A 17,737-nucleotide genomic window follows, 5' to 3' on the forward strand; every position below is an offset into this window, starting at 1 on the left:
GCTTTGAGTTCATTGCTGATGATGGGTGAAGAGTCCTTTATTGTTGAGACAAAGGGTTTGTCCCTGGGAATTAACAACACAATGGATACGTATCACCTACACAATACATTGAAGTGGTAATAATGCCTTTGTTAATTTCTCTACCAAATATTAAAAACATGTATAACTAAATTAAATGTTATTCATAAGGATCTCATATAAATGTGGTGATGTATATGGCTTCACAGGGTACCAAATCCCACACTTACACAGAACTTGGATTTTATGATCTTCAGTTTTGATTTAGTTTTAAGCTATCACAAGTGTGTCTGCAAAATCTGTCATTGACTTGACTTTTTCACAATTATATGTTACTGTTCAAAACAAATTAATTTGAAGATGAATGTTTAAAGTGTTATTTTGAAGACATCTAAGCAAAAAGCCTGATGGGAAAATTTTGACAGCTAGATTACTTCTAACAGCTGGTGTATCCTGAAGGACATCTGCCAGCTGACCCTCACATCTGGGCCTGCTCCATGCCTTCACCCATGCTTCCTTCTCTCCTTAATCTTCCTCCATCTCTTTCCAACTTGTCCCCACGTTTGGATCTTCCAGAAAAATGCAGTTATTTCAACAAGTAAATGCTTTTTAGAATTTCAAATGGAATATTTAAAGCTACAAATATTTCCTCCATATTCGGATGTAAAAAGTCAATGAGTCAATTTTAAATATCTTTTAAAAAAGTAGTGTACTGTTCTTTGGGGTCTATATTAAACAATCTCAAAACATACAGAACCTGGGAACAGCCTGACTATAGTGGTGCTAAGGGCCCATAATGAGTTGTCTTCCCTTTAAGGATCAAATAAGGTAATACACAATATAGTACAAAGCCATCTAGAAACGGTTAGAGTTCAGTGTAACGACCGATACGTTCATTTTCGTGCCAGGGACGTTGGGGACCAGCCGGATGGGGGTGGGGATCCCGAGCTACCGTTTTCCGCGGGACCCAGTCGGCCCCGGGACCTGGCGACTAAGCAGCCAGGGAGGGATGGTGGCGGCGCCTAGGATCCGCGGTCGTGGTGCGATGGGTACGGACGGACTGTCCAGAGTCCAGGTACTGGGGTCGCGGGCCCCTCTGCCCTGGCTGCTGGGTCGAGAGCGCTCGGCCTCGATGTGCGTGGGTGCGTGTGGTGCGCCCCGCGCGCCACCCTGGAGCCCCGCAAGCTGCCGGCGTCGAGCAAGGTGGGCGCGGGAGCGCACAGGCCTCTGGCCACGAGGTGGCCCGGACCCGAGCGCGGCAGCAGCTCCTGGGGCCCTGGGCGCGGCGCCACAGCCTGGCAGCCTGTTTGCTTCCACCATCTATTCCCCCGTGGGAAGGCACCCCGAAACTGTACGGAGATAGCGGAAATGATATTTCTTATGAGGCTGCGATTTTAAGTTCTGAGTGAACGTAACCAAATGCTTAGAAATCTAAAATGGAGACATCCGAAGTCAACTAAGACCCCATTCCCAGACCGCAGAGCGGCTTTCCGTCCCGCTCGTCGGACGCCTGTTGCTGCTGAGATGCGCCAGACTCTTCCTAAAAACAGGAAAACAAAGTCAACAAAGTAACAAACGGCCCGTTCGCTATGGAGTTTTCCCGCACTCAGGGTACAGTGGAATGCTTGTGTTGTTTCCCGATACCACATTTACGGAATGAGGGCCAAGAGAAAACGTGTTTTCTTTTTGTATGTGAAATGGGAATAGAGCTATTAACTACTGCAATATAATCTGCACAATTTAGTATTAGTGGCTTAAGTTTCATTAGCGATCATCTAAATAATTACTGAAATAAGAGGTTACATGGAATTGAAATTAAATAATAAAGGCATTTCTTTCTATTTCAGGTAAACATTCTAAAGCAAAAACAAATGAAACCAAAAAACCTACATCAGAAGCTTCCTTTATTTCCGAACTTAAAGATAGTACAATATAAGTGATCTTGAAACCACATTTATCTCAATACTTACTGGAAAGGGCAAATTCCTGACCGGATATGCTATTCAGTTCCCAGTTCCCAGTCCGCAAGTCTTTTGAATCGTCGTCCGATGCTCACCAATTCTCACTAGCAGTAAAGGACTATTTATTTATTTTTAAATAAAATGTAGCCTAATTCCCTGTCTCATTGGGTTCAGGCGCATGGCAAGTAGCAGTATTTTTAAAAACTGGACTGAATAATTAGCATATAGGGTTTTATTCACACAAATTAATGTTAAGTTAAATGGTTGGGCAACAGTATTCCTTTGACCTACATCTGAAATTTATATGGCTACCATAGAATGCTTTATGCACAAATTCATATCTAGAAATCCAATCGATGGATTTTCATGTGCTTATCGTTCACACATTTATTCTAAGTTTTTCTAAATCATCAGTATTCAATGCAGCTAACAAAGCAAGTGTTTGGAAGGTGCTTGGCATTTAGTGAACAAGACTGAGTGATTTGCTTTAAATTGAAATAAAAAGTCGATAGCAGAACACAAATCTGTGTTGATAAAAGTCTTGACTACTTGTTCTGACCATTAGGTTTTAATTTTAAGCAAAGCCTTAAATGGAAGACAACTGGGTTACAACCCCCAACCTTCCATATACAAAGCCCCCTTCCCATATCCTTCAGCACTGCGCACATTCTCATACACAAACACTTCAATTTACATCCCAACGCAGATCACCCAAGAATACCTGCAATCCCTGCTGTTCTCTGCAACTTTGATTCTGGATTTTGGTTTCTGTGCAATTGGAAAGATAAGATTGTTGTAAAATCCCAAAAACATTTAAGAAAATATCACATCTGCAGTTAGCATTTCTGAAATTGAGTTTTGCTGTAGCCCTTGCTAAACTTTCAGGGGGCTTTGTTCCACTCAGACCCTGCGCCACAGCCCTCCCTCTTGGTTGTGAAGACACTTATCATCCTCTTCAGTTAATGAGTTTCACCTAGTCTGGCTATTTGTATTTTTATAAAAGATCTGCAAAGCACTAATTGCAAAAGAAGAAAAAAGCTCTTTTGCATTAAGCAGAATGCGGAATTCCATAGTAAAAACATTGTCTATTTTAATGTTTCAAGAATCAAACCTTATCCTAATTTCAGGATGTGCACACATAAACTCAGTATGATTCTGGGTATAGAATGGTAAGCCCTCTGCAGCAATTAGTTGTGCCTTGGATCCTTTACTACTTCAAGGAATGCTGAAAGGAAAAGGATATGCCTACACCAAATACACTTTCAGAAAATATTCTCTAAAGAAGACTGTTTGTTCTTAATGATCTTTTTGATGAAGTTCACTTAGTCAAAGGAGTCTTTGTCCAAAATAAATTATCAAGGAAAAAACTGTCCATGAAGATTTATTTTCTTTAAACATGCTACTTGGACCCCTTAGTCCATAAGCTATTATTGTTTTTGTTAAGCATTGGACTGAAAAATATACATTGCCAACCCTGTTGACTTTTGGAACATGTTTTCTAGAAGTAAAATTCCAGAATTCCTGTACTACCATGAGGAAATCAAATTAACATAAACATTTTGAAATTGTCACATCAGTAATAGTTATGCTAGTTTGGTTAACATTTTGAAAGTCAGTTCTATTAACATGCAAAAACCCGAGTTGGGAGATTTTCAGTAGGTGTATCACACCATTTTCATATTATTTTTTCTGCTTAAATTATTTGTTTTAAAAATTAGTTCTCATCTTCCAGAAATGCATTCATAGCCCCTTGATAATGACCGATTTCCTTGCTGCTTCTTTAGTATTTTTTTCCCCTACTCTGTGAAAGGGACTGGAGTTTTAAACAATTATTAACTAAATTAGAGAAAGCTGTATTTTATATGAAGTTTACCTTCTAAAACACCTTCCTAAGGATTCATTTTGCATATTCAGAAAAACACAAATGAAATAAAATAAAATGCTTCAGCATCAAACTGTGATTCTAAAACTTCAAACGTATAAGAGATTTAGAAAACAAACTGTTTTGAACATTTATAAATCACACTTTGTCCATGGTAAGTCTATAATTTTCATTCATTTTATAAGCTCATGTTCTTCAGCTTTTAGTATTTTTACTTCAGTATCAGTTAAGTTATGAGTAAATTGAGCTGTGTTGTCATATGATGGTAACTAGTGTAAAAAACAAAAAACAAAACCTATATAACTTGGTGAAAAAGAAATGACCACTTAACTTTTACAAAAAAAGTACTTAAGGTTCTTTTAAGTTATATTTAAATATCCATTTGAAACATAGGAAATACAAATTGGCGTATTAAAGAGTAAATATATTATTTGTACAATAAAACACCAACAAAATTGGTGTGCAACCCCTATTAAGTGCTAAGTGTAATGGGAAAATTGTAAGTATTTTATACATCTTAATTACAGCTCAGTAAATCATTCATCTTTCTTGACATGCTTTGACATACAGATTAACTGATGTGAATTTTAGCAATTTTGCTTGCTTGTTCTAGTATTTTATCAAGGTATTCAAATACAGACAAGCAAATACAGTAGAAAGAGTAAATAACATGTCTACAGAAGAATTAGCGGGCATTTATTTTATGCTTCATTTTGGGAGACCAGATTCCATATAAAAAGTAGTTTACAACCCTTCTTTCTTATTATGAGCTGCATCTAAGGGCGGAAAAAAATCCTTTTAGGAAAATATACACTCATTTGTCAAATGATGATCAAAACATTTAAAATCGGCATTAATTTTAAAAAGCTGTATCATCTCTATCACCTCAATGGCAATAATTCCTCTGCAATAAAGTTATGTGCATGATCCACCTTGAGCTACAATTCAATTTATTTTCAATCAAACATTAATGAAATTGCACTTAAGGGGGGGTGGCTTCGAAAACTAATCTCCCACGGTAAGTTCCACTTCAAAAAGGATTCATTGTTAAAGCTGGGTTGACTATTAGAGCCACAAACACCAAAAAAGTTTCTAACTTTTAAAACTCTTGAGAGCCTTGGTTAGGAACGTGGTGTGTATGGACTCAGCCAGCTTTTCGCGTATTTAGGACCATCTAGAAGGAGGAAATCACCACCCCAAAACTTCCTAGCGCGACATTACACCATTCGATTCTGGGGCCGCCGCTGTCCCTCATCCCGGCAAAGAGGTTCCGGGCCTGCCCCTCTCCAGGACCCGTTCGTTCGTTTCCGGTCGTGGGAGCGCGAGAGTCGCTCCGCCGTCGCACGGCCGCTGAACAATGTACTGCGGACCCGCGGCCGCGGTCACCACGTCCTGCCGTAGAGCAGGTTGGCGCCGAGCACCCCGCCGCCGTAGTCCCCCGCGGCCGCGTCCAGGGCCGCCAGGCCGCCCCCCGGGCCATGCAGCGCGGGCGGGCTGGGAGACAGCTCCTCGAGCTCGGGCGCGGGCGTCGGGGCGGCCGGTTGAGGGCCGGGCGTCGGCGTGCCCGCGCCGTTCTGGCACGGCTTGCCGTCCTTGACCAGCACGGGCACCGCCACGCGGCGCGGGGACGGGGGCGGTTGCGGCGGGCCCAGGCCGCCCTCCTGCTGCAGCTGCTGCGCCGCCTTGTCCTTGGCCTGCCGCTTCATCTTGTAGCGGTGGTTCTGGAACCAGATCTTCACCTGCGTCGGCGTCAGGTGGATCATACTAGCCAGGTGCTCGCGCTCAGGCGCCGACAGGTACTTCTGCTGCTTGAAGCGCCGCTCCAGCTCGTAGACCTGAGCCTGTGAGAAGAGCACGCGGCGCTTCCTTCGCGGCGCCGCGGCCGCTGCTGCGTGCAGCGGCGCCAGCGACTTGGCGGCGTCCGCGATTCCCGTCAGCGACCCCATGCCGGCCACGTTCACGCCCGCCGACGGCCCCATGAACCTAGAGACTGGGGAGGGGCCCAAGGGAGAAGCCGGTGAGCGCCAGGCCTGCCGGGAGCCTGCTCCCGCCACCACCCCGCGCTCTTCACACCGCGGCGTCCCCGGCCGGTCCCAGCACGCCCCACGCGTCCCGGCCGCAGCCCCGGCCCCTCTTTCCCGCGCAAGTCCTGGCCCGGGCTGAGACGGGAAAGCCCGCACCGTCCGCTGCCCTCAGCCCCGTGCTTCTGGCACCGCTCACTTGACGAGTAGCGCGGATCCGGGTTGGCGCCGTACCAGCCGGTGGCCGCGGCGGCCGCGCCGCCCCGCATGCCGTCCGTGTAGGCGGGCAGCTCGCCCACGTTGCCCAGGCCGCCGTTGCAGTAGCCGCCCATGGCGCCGTGCGGGAACTGCGAGACGCCCGGCGGCATGTGGTAGGTGGCGGCCGCCGCTGCTGCCGCCGCCGCCGCCGCCGCCGCCGCCGCGTTGTGGCCCGCCATGCCGTGAGGTGGCTGCATGCCCGCCGCGGCCGCCTGCGAGGAAGAGCCGAGCGGCGGCGCGCGATAGGCGGCGGCCGCGGCCCCCAGGGGCGCCCCCAGCCCGGGCGGCGCGCCGTCCATAGCGCTGCCGAACTTCTTGTAGGTCTCCTCGATGGGGCTCAGGATGTCGGACACGGAGAAGGGCGTCGTGTGCTTGGGGCTCAACGACATGGCTCGGCGGGCGGCCAGGTAGGGGGGCCCGGGGCGGACGCGGGCGGGACGCGGCGGCCGCTCGTTGCCACCACCTCGGCTACGGCGCAGCGCCTTGGACGAGGAGCCGGCGGCGCGTTGAGCCCCGGGAGCTGCGGGATCTGGGGTTTATTTTAGTCCGCCGCCAGGTTTACGACAGACTCGGGGGGCGGAGCAACATCCCAAACGAGCAAACAATGGTCATTGACATCTTTTTCTCCCTCCCCCCCAACCAATGGAGGCAAAAAAGGTAAAGGGGACAGTTGTATGTTTCTTGAAAAGATCACCCCCCTTCGCTTTCTCCATCCTTCCCGCCTCCGTCCGCGCGGTTACCTCAGACCTCGATCACCAGAAACAGAAAGTCCGATCTTTTTTGTCGAGGTTCGACGTGAAGGTCTCCGCGCATCTTCCCATGCAGATCCCAGTTCCTCTCAAGTGACTTTGTAGAAAAGTCCAGCATAATCAGGGAGGAGGGAGTGTGGTGCCAGGTTGGGGTGTTGCTGGGCTCGCCTTGTCTTCTCCAGCTGCCAGCCCCTAACTCGGTTCATCATATAACGTGTTAAAAAAACAAAACAGAACAGCTCTTGGGTCCCACCATAAGAGCGCATAAAGAGATGAGGTACAAAGACAGTCCTCGGCCATTGTAGGGCTTCTAATTTATGCATCTTTAGATCCTTAAGCATCACTTTGTAGGCAACCGAACGGGCACTCCCAAATTAGCTCAAAGTATCCAAATCCGAAGAAGAAAGCTCCGCATACAGAGGCACCCACATACACAGATGCTAACTTGTAAGTATTCTGGTTTTACTCTTTGGGGATGGAGTTGGGTAAGAGAAAGAGGGTACATTTTTTTGTTGTTGTTAGAATGTTTTGTGTTCAGTTTGCACCTGTGAAGTTCTTTACAGCCTTTTTTCCTTTTGTTTTTCCTCTCGCTTTAAAAAAAAAGTAAATATCCAGTTTATTTTATCACTATCATGGTCAAGAGAAAAAAAAAGAAAAAACCCAAATCGAGATATTTCCAGCTGTCCGAATTAGGTCTTCTTATTGTTGTTGGAAAAATAAAACCTGTTCAAGGAATATGAAATGTATATACAAGTCAGGTAAAAATGGTAGTTTCTTGGAAAACACAAAACCATAGACAGATTTTTTGAAAAATTTTGTGATCCTTTGATTTCCAAATTTACCTGCACAGCAAAGAACTTAGACATTGTGAATTCCCCACCAAATGCTGAACATAACTAAGCATAAGACAAAAGAAATGTGCAAAGCATATTGACTGTATTCTGAAATTGAGTGAAAAATGCAGTGAAAAAAATAATAGGGAAATGAAAATACAATTTTTAAGTTTCTCTGGAGACTGGAGCAGGAGAAAAAAAAAGAAACAAGAAGAATGCTTTCTTAAAAGCAAGATTTTATTGTTTAAAAGAAGAAGAAAAGGATGTGTAAACAGAGGCCAGTTTAACCTAACAGTACAGGTCTTGAAGGCAAGAATAAGTGTTACTATTCCTTTTCTGGTTTGGTTTCATCCTTTTGGTTGGAATGTCTTTTATCAATGTGCTCTTACTGTTTTAATCATTGTTTTGCTCATTACAGTGAGTTTTGCAAAGAACCTACCCTCTCTGGGGGTGGGAGTGGCAGGGTAGAGAGGAACCTGTATGGTCATCTATGGGAAGAAGCATCAACCAGGCAAGTGTGTAGAGTAGTATTTTAAAATACTAAAAAAACAAAAGGAAAGGTTGCATAAATTGTTTGCAGACATCAGTTATTGACTTAGCAAGATCAGTATTGCTAATTTTAAAATAGAATTGCTATTTTAACATGATGCCACATTTACAGATTTTTCCTGAATTTGAAACACTTGGGCAAGGGCTTCATCCTCACCTGCACTGGAATTGCCTGCTTAATTTTTAAAATTAGTAATACACAAAGAAACACTTATGTATGTATTTAAGTGTTTGCTGGAATCCTGAAAACTGCAATTTGGCTGTTAAGGTTTGGTTTAATTCGAGTTGTGTTGTTTACTTGTATTAGCTTAAATGAAAAATAGTAGAAAGTCATTTCAAACTTTCCTCAGAGACAGAAGGGTAGGTAAAATACTTGTGTTATAATATCTCTGGATATAAAAGTCACTTGTGAACCATTATATTTTATTTTTCAAGTTCAAACATTTCAAAAATGAAATAATCTTCATATTAATTAGTTATCCAAATTGAAGAAGTGTTTATAATTACAGCTTCCCCCCCCCCCAATTTACTCTGTTTTCAGGCTATATGTTTCATGTCATGTAATTTTTTTATAGAACTTTGGGGTAGCAGTTCACATCAAGTGGTTATACTACAAGTTGTTGCTTATTTCATTTTTCAACTATATTGGGTCCTGTTCCAAGTTCATTTACATCAGGAAGGTTGCCATCTTTAACTAAAAAAGTACTTTATGATATCTGGAGGCTCTCTGTGGAGAGTCACTTTCTGGCCGCTTGGGAACTTGATACCCTAAATAACATTCCTTCACTGGAGGTGAGCAGTTCTGAAAAGAAAAAAAAATTCCACAATCATCAATGGTTCTCCCTATTAATTATTTATGTCTCATTCTAGGAATTACATACCTTCATGCTGGAAGTGTGTGCAGATGATTCTGAAAATAGATGTTGTCTGGAGGATGTATAAGTATATTTTTATAAAGACACAAAATAATCTAACAGATATTCCATTAAAGCTTTCCATCAAATTCATTTCATCAGATTATTATCTGCCAAATTATATATGGAAATTTATACTTAGTAAATTCTTAAATACTATTGACTAAATTAGATTTCACAGGAAATGTTTTTCTGAGGAATGTTTTTTTTTTGTTGTTTTTTTTTCCTTCAAAACAATGCTGGCACTCATTTTTAAAAAATGGAAATACTACGAAAGGGAATACAGTGAAAAGAGTTGTCCCTCCCACTCCTATTTGCCAGCCTCCTAGTTTCCCTTCTCTGAGGTACTCTTACCTGTTTCTTCTGGGATAGCTTGCTCATCTTTAGGCATACTACCATTTTATACACAAGGGGTAGCCTTTTCTATATGGTTTGGTACCTTTTTTCATCATTTAGGTTTCTGTAATTTTACACATCGTACTTAGCACGGAAAATAATATGTGGGCTGTGGCAGATAATAAATGATTTTTTATACAAAAATGTTTAGTAGAATCTATTGGCTTTCTAACGAGAACGTGGTGTTTATTGAAAATCTCTGATGTGTTAGTTAACCTTAGGGCCAAAAATTATTCGACAAAAAAATTCTGTTGTAGGAGGCTTCCCTAGATTTGGGATTTGCTGTTGTCAGAGAGAAGCACAGAGAAAGGGGCCTGACAAACTTTCAGAAACCTGACATATCCAGGTAGTGCTTAAAGAGAAATGTTTTTTCTAGGGCAGCAAGTAGATTTCTGAGGTGTCCCAATTTTCCTTAGAAAGACAAACTTTTTTGAAAATATAACTTTGTACTTGATATTCAAGAAGTTAAGTGTCTTTTAGAAATGAGATACTTGCTACATTTGTGATTAATAAAACAATTCTGTGAAAGTAGCTTTAAAATACTATCTTTGCAATGGAAAGAAATAAATAAGCAGGTCGGGATACTAGTATTTTGTAGCAAAATTTAAGGTTACAGAGGAAATAAAACTGCTATAGAGATGAAATATGAAGTTTTAAAAATTATTTTTAAGTTTTTTGTTAATTTTACCCATTTCTGAAAATTGATTCTCATTTCTTTTTAGCCCTTCTAAAGGCTTTTTGTTGAAAATGTTCAAGTATTTTGAATCTCTTAAGATAATTGCACACTTGTGTTCATATGACTTTGTTATTTATACCCCCAGTCCCAGTGGGGGACAGGAGGGAAGTACTTTTCATAGTACCTGTGTGCCTCCCTGTTGAGCTGCCCTCTCTTACTCCTCAGTCCATCTCTACACTGTGCACTCAAATGTAGCTAGAGACCAGGGCCCAGGAAAAATGGACCTCTGTCCTTCTGGGAGGAGGAGACTAGAAAACTTGATGCCAATTTCATCTCACTGTCATCCCTTCATATTTCCCTCACAAAATGCAAAGCTTTTGCAATTTAACTCCTATTTAAAAATCTTGAGTCACTGTCTCCTAAGATTCAGATATTTTAGACTAAAAATACTTTTCTGAGTAGTGAATATATTTTAAGCTAATGTGATTATTAATACAATATGGGAATAAATGGTGTCAAAGACATTATTATTCTTGAGATCATAATAATGGGGTCCAGTTAAATGATTCCTAAAAAACAAGACCAGAAACTAGAGGCCTCTCCTTTTAAGGTCAAGCTGTACTACTAGTTTTTATAGCCACTGTAGAAAATAACATTCGGCTACACTAGGGGTATAAAAATAAGAAAACTGACCAGTATGTCACAACCTTCTCACTTGAGGACTATGAGCTTGAGCTAGAAGTTTAAATTTTTCTTTGTTTTTAAAATTATTCTTAGAGTAATAAAATGCATGATATGGGAAACAATGGCAATACTAAAATACATTTTTTATTTCTGAATAACAAGTTTACTTGTATATCTTGCTTACATAGAAAGTTTAACTTTTTAGAGTATAATAACATTTCCATTGAACAATGTCTCTGACAGTTTTTACATGTTTGAAGTGTGATTAAATGGCTCTTACAGGTAAAAAGAATCCTTTTAAATTTTAAGCAAAAGCATATTTCTATTTATTATTTTGTTGGGAGGAGCTAGTCATTCTATGGTTTCTACCGTATCTCTACACACACCTGATTAGAGTGAATACATATGGCTTTTTAAAATATATATATACTTTTATAACTTTTTCCAAACCTCTCAATGTTTCAAAATTTAAGAGGTTCAGTGAAATTAACATCAAGTCCCTTTTCTCTACAAGTCCAATTGAAGATATGTCACCTTACATTTACAAATTAATTTGTAATTTCAAAGAAGGCATCAGTCTGAGCCAGGTAGTTGTGTTATTTGTTGCCATCACTTACTTGAAGAAGAAACTCCAATTTTTGATGATCTGAAAAACTGATTATTTGTTGTATTTATTAATAAAGTTTTGTAATATACATTTTAGAAGATATAACTATGATAATAATATAATGAGAAAATAATTGGCCCTATTTTGTTTTTTTCTGTGCACTTCTAATGTTGAGATACTTAAGGATATTTTATGTATCTATCTGCATTCTAGGCTGAGAATTTTGCTTAAAAGTGATAGACTAATGTACACATGAAAAATCAATATCAGTTTTGGTGGATTTTAAACGATTTTATTATTGGTTCAATAATTTGCATTAAAAAGCTTACTATGAAATCATTTCATCAATCTATCTCATACAGACACTGAGTGCCATTTACAATTGACTGATAAGTTGCCTCATAAGCTGTTTTTAAAAAAAAACCTAATGACTTAAACCACAACAGACTTGTCAGATGGACTTGCAAATTACTAATTATTACCCCAAAATACCCAGTTTGTGAAGTAATCTTATAATTGGATCTGACTCTTCAGTAAGCCTAGTGTTGAGTTCTTGAAAATGAAGTACTTAAAGTTAGTTTAATCTTACCACTATATAGGGAAATTACATAGGGATAATACTGAAAAGGTAATTCAAACTGTTTTTTTGCTTTTAGATAGACATACGGAAATTTCACAAACATGCCTAAAGCCACAAGCTATTGGAATTTGGAAAAAAATGCCAGAAGTTATGCTTGAGAAAATTAGTACCAACTTGAAAGCAAGCAAGTTATCTTTGGTACTTACAGTATGTTGTTAAAATATATATAATTATATAATAGAAGAAGTATGTAACATTTCGAGCAGATCATCTCTTCCAAAAGAAAAAGCGTATATATCCAAAATAAGTTAAAAACAAATAAAACTAACTTAACTGTAAGAGTAAATGGCAGATTTCGGTGTTGAAAGATTTGTTTAATTACACAGTAAAAATTTTTAAATCAAATTTATAATTGTTAAAAGTTTGGTTTTTAATAAGATAAATAAATGTTGACTTGTGAATGGTATATTAACATTGATTGCTGTGCATAAACTTGTTACAGGAGTTAGATAATGGAATATTTTACAAAGTAATTGTTTTAATTTTTTCTTTATATATCTTATATGCTTACAAATATAAATACATAAAACAGCCTGAAAGATCTGAATGAGAACTATTTCGCATATGAAGTTTTATTTTTCTATAAATAGTCATATGAATGATTATTTATTCTTGAATTAATTTTCTTAAATGCAACATTTCTTTAGAATAATTGGTGGAAGTGTATATATGATTGAACTACCTTTGTGAACATAATTGATGTCAGACTGCCTTGATGCAGCTTTTATCAACAATTTGCAGAGATTAAAACTGTGGAAATGGTGGCTTTGAAATTGCTTTCTAAAGACACTGGAGAATTGGAAAGACATCTGGGGTTTCTAGTGCCCTCTGAAATCATTTTCACATAAAATCCAATTTTAATAGGTATAGGTATAGGTGTTACGTGCTCTGCTTATGAAAAAAATATTTATGTGGCATAAAGAGATTATTTGGTCATAGATCTTAAATGAATAAATTGGAGTGTCTATTCTATTCCTGTTTGAAAAGAAGTGGAGAATGTATATTCAATTCACCTTTCTATATGTGCTTGCATTTAACTGCACAAGCAATAAGTGAATATAGATAAATACAAAAATCAAATACTTCATGCCCAAGAAAGTCTAATCACAAACTGTCCTTAGCTTTCTATGTATAGAGTGCCACATTTCTGTGTATTCAAGCAGTAAGTTGTATTACTCTCATGCAGATATTTTGACATAACTATTTTGACTCAGGAAGAATTAATTATATGATACAAAAAAGAAAAGATTAATTATACATTATTCTTCCTTACCTTAATGTAAAGAATATGAGGTACTTTATTATAAATATAAATTCATGTGTATATAATACTTTTAACATTAAGTAAGAGTCAGGACTTCATAAATAAGGATCTTATAAAAGAGTAGGAAGTTAAGACACAAGTGAAAAAACTGTATAAACCATAAAGTCTACCAGGTTCCTATAGTTGATCCTCAGACTTGGCTCTAAGTTTCCTAGTGGTCAATTGAAAAAAACCAGTTACACTTTATTTTTAGGCAGAAAAAAAACCTCTCCTGATAACTCAAGGGGAAAGAAGCATTTCCTAACACTTAATGCTAAAAAAAATTCCTCATGAGTGGAGGCTTCACATATAGAGTATTAAATATAAAATTATTATTAGTTTTATTAGCAGATGGAGTCATTATTTCCTAAAGTTGGTGTGCTGTAGTGACTATTCCTAAAAACATTGAGACCTCAACACCAAATCAGCTCCATTGTGGAGTGGGAACAAAATTATATGGTCCAGATAGGTAGCCTTCTGATATGCCAGGCATACTTTTCAAAGAAGACTTCATAAAAATCACAACAGTGTTCAACAGTCTGGTTATTGGAAAGTTCTTATGCTGAGGCTAACTATGTCATTGTAATTTGCAGGTATCAGTCCTAGTTCATGCCTTTGATGCTAGACTGTAAGTCTCTCTTCCCATAAAGCCCTCTAAATATAAGAAGATATTATATTATTGTCTTACATTTTTTCCTTTTCATACAAGAAATCCCCCAGAATTAAAAAATCTGGAGTGAACATAAGCAATTGCATTAACCAAGAATTTGTCAAGTGATTACTATTTGCTTAAGTGTGTCCTGAGTGCTAGAAAATTGGGAAGAGAGCCCCTTTGATTCCAGAGAGAGGAAACTTACTCTTAGCAACCCTATTCTGATCTTGAAGCAGCACTAAATATGTTTTTTCTGTGTATTACTTTATTATTTTAAACCACATATACATATGCATATATGTTTGGAAATGCATGCCAGGTTCTAAACAATTGACTTACTAACAGACTTTTTAGAATATGGCCTGTTTGTAAAGTGGAGATAAAGCTAAAATCCTAAAACCCATTAACATTTATTAATCTTTTACTAGTGTACTAGGTATGTTCATGACCTTTAGGTGTTTATCTCATTTAATAGTTAAAATAGAAGAGAACCTAAAGTGTGATAGTGAGTTCAAGTGAAGAAACATTCTGAAAAGGAATGGGGAAAATATCTCAAAGAAAATTGTTTATGCTGCTTTCCTACATCTCTACAAGGTTGATAGATAAGGATTTATGCAATATTTAAGTAGCTATTATTAATGAGACTATTCTTACATTGACAGACTATTTTGATGGCTATCTAGACAAAACTTACAAACTTACTATTCAACTGGATATATGTTTTGTATACATTTTCTTTATAAGGACAGCAGAAAGTTTAGAGGTTTTAAGTAGAATTAATAGAGCAGTGATAGAAGGTGGTTCTTTCCTATAGTTACTACAATAATACAGTAATTTCATTAGAAAAATTAATAATATAATTTCTCAGGTTAGTGTGAATTTAAAATATTTGATTTGTAGATTATATAGGCATTAATTGTTAATACAGCTCAATATTATCTAAATTATTGAAATAATAAATAGAAGCTTGCTGAAAAACAAAAATAATGTGTAAGTATATAAAGCAATTCTGTCCAGTAGAAATACAATATGAGCTGCATATAAAATATAAAATTTTCTAATAGCCACATTAACAAAGCAAAAAGAAACAGGTGAGATTAAATCAAAATACATTTTATTTAACTCAGTATATCAAAACATTATCATTTCAGTGTTATTACCAACAGAAAAATTATTAGGAATGCGTTTTTTATTCTAAGTCTTTCTAATTTTACACTTAACTGCACATTGGAATTTGGACTAGCCCCATTTCAAGTGCTTGGTGGGGTGGTGCCTTGCACATGGCTCCAGTAATTGGGCAGCAGTGTAGCTCTGCGGCAGGGGTCAGGAAACTGCAGCTTCCAAGCCAGTTCTTGTATGGCCCAAGAGCTAAGAATGGTTTTTATATTTTTAAATGATTGAGAATCAAATGAGTGGTATTTTGTGACATGTGAAAATTATATGAAATGCAAATTTCATTGTTCATAAATAAAATTTTACTGAATGCAAGTAGCCACACTCCTTCCTCAGCAGTGGAGTTGAGTAGTTGAGGCAGAGACCCTAAGGGCCCACAAGCCTGAGATACTTAGTTGCTGGACCTTTTATAGAAAATATCGGTCACCCTCAGCTAGAGTAAAAGTGCAAGTCACCTTCACAAATACTGAATCTCACACCTGTCTCTAAAAGTAATCACTATTATTTTCTGTGTGTTTTTCCAGATTTGTTTTACTGTATATGTCCATATATACATATATGTATTCTATAGTTCTATTTCTATATATTTAGACCTTATAATCACTCTTTAAAAAGATATAATGGTATCATTACATATATATTCAGATTTCCTTTCTTAACTATGTATCAATTTGAACATCAGTGCCAGTACATATGTTCCCTTTCAGTACAAGTATGTGTGTTTATTATGGCACTGCATGTAGATATTCATCATTCTTTCTAATGATCACACTATATTCCATGATACTGTTTTACTATACATTATATTATCAGTCTCCTGTTAGTGAGTTTAGGCTCTTTCCTATCCTTAACCTTTTTCCTCCTTCCATCCCTCCTTCTATGTACCCCCCACTTTTTCTGTTGCAAGCAGTGCTGCAATGAACATACATGCAGATAATTGTATACTGGTGTAGATATTTCTGCAAGCTAGATTTCTAGAAGTAAAATTAGATCAGAGAATAAGTTTATTATGCCTTTTGGTAGAGGTTGCCAAATAAAAGACTTATCAACTTACATGTCAACAGTGATGTTCCTTTTTACCCTTCGTCTCTTACCAATGCTAATCACTAAATTTTTTTTATCCATCTAGTTCAGTTTTACATACATAACTTTGTATCTCTTTAATATTTTTATACTTACTGAAGTATTGTTCATTTAAAAAACAAAAAGAAAAGAAAATTAACCGAGAAATACATAAAATGTGAGGGGGAAAGTTCCCTGAAATTACACCCAGAAAAATCGCCATTTTAAAGTAAGTATCCAAACTAGAAATTTAATATATTTGTATTCTCATCGTCGTTACTTTTCTTTGGGAGGAATATAACATAGTAAAAAAGCAACTGTGCTTTAGAATTAGACTTTGGTTAAGTCCTACTCTGCCAAACTATAAAATTTGGTGCATATTTTATTTAACTTTACTGAAGTCAGTTTTCTCATCTGTAAAAATGTGAAGGTTAGATTAAATAGGTTATTTAATAATATAGGTTATGAATTTAATCAAATAGGTTATGAATCATAGCTGTTTCATAAAATGCTTCATTGCTTCCTTTCTTTTGTTCTCACACAAGGAGACTTTCTGAGAACAACAAAAGGACATGTCTCCTAAAATACCATGTTTTATTGCAGAGGTTGTCAACCCATGTATGGCAAAGGAGAGCTGAGAAGTAATTTTAGTATAGTAGTGGAACTAGACTTGTAGCAAGATTTATTCCTTGAGGACTGAGTCTTTCTTTTTTTTATTTATTTTGGTATCATTAATATACAGTTATATGAACAACATTGTGGTTACTAGATTCCCCCATTATCAAGTCCCCACCACATACCCCATTACAGTCACTATCCAACAGCATAGTAAGATGTTACACAATCACTACTTGTCTTCTCTGTGCTATACTGCCTTCCCTGTGCCCCCCTACATTATGTGTGCTAATCGTAATGCCCTTTTTCCCCTTATCCCTCCCTTCCCACCCATCCTCCCAGTCGCTTTCCCTTTGGTAACTGTTAGTCCATCCATGGGTTCTGTGAGTCTGCTGCTGTTTACTTCCTTGAGTTTTTTTCTTCACTCTTATACTCCACAGATGTGAAGTCATTTGGTACTTGTCTTTCTCCACCTTGCTTATTTCACTGAGCGTAGTACCGTCTAGCTCTATCCATGCTGTTGCAAATGGTAGGATTTGTTTTCTTCTTATGGCTGCATATATTCCATCATGTATATGTACCATATCTTCTTTATTCATTCATCTACTGATGGACACTTAGGTTGCTTCCATTTCTTTGCTATTGTAAATAGTGCTGTGATAAACATAGGGGTGTATTTGTCTTTTTAAAACTGGGCTCCTGCATTCTTAGGGTAAATTCCTAGGAGTGTAATTCCTGGATCAA

The 17,737-nt window shown here is 38.3% G+C and overlaps 1 protein-coding gene across 1 annotated transcript; it reads right to left on the reverse strand.

Annotated features, from left to right (window-relative positions):
- Positions 1-4,324: 4,324 nt before the first annotated feature.
- On the reverse strand, positions 4,325-6,529 carry NKX2-4 (NK2 homeobox 4). The gene is made up of 2 exons (XM_017647464.3): positions 6,082-6,529; positions 4,325-5,851 (listed from the first exon to the last, which is right to left on the reverse strand). The coding sequence occupies exons 1-2, from the start codon at positions 6,527-6,529 to the stop codon at positions 5,244-5,246; spliced, it is 1,056 nt and encodes a 351-aa protein (XP_017502953.2). The 3' UTR covers positions 4,325-5,243.
- Positions 6,530-17,737: the final 11,208 nt, after the last annotated feature.

Source organism: Manis javanica, chromosome 5 (genome assembly GCF_040802235.1).
Source record: "Manis javanica isolate MJ-LG chromosome 5, MJ_LKY, whole genome shotgun sequence".
In the NCBI taxonomy this organism is placed as follows: domain Eukaryota; kingdom Metazoa; phylum Chordata; class Mammalia; order Pholidota; family Manidae; genus Manis; species Manis javanica.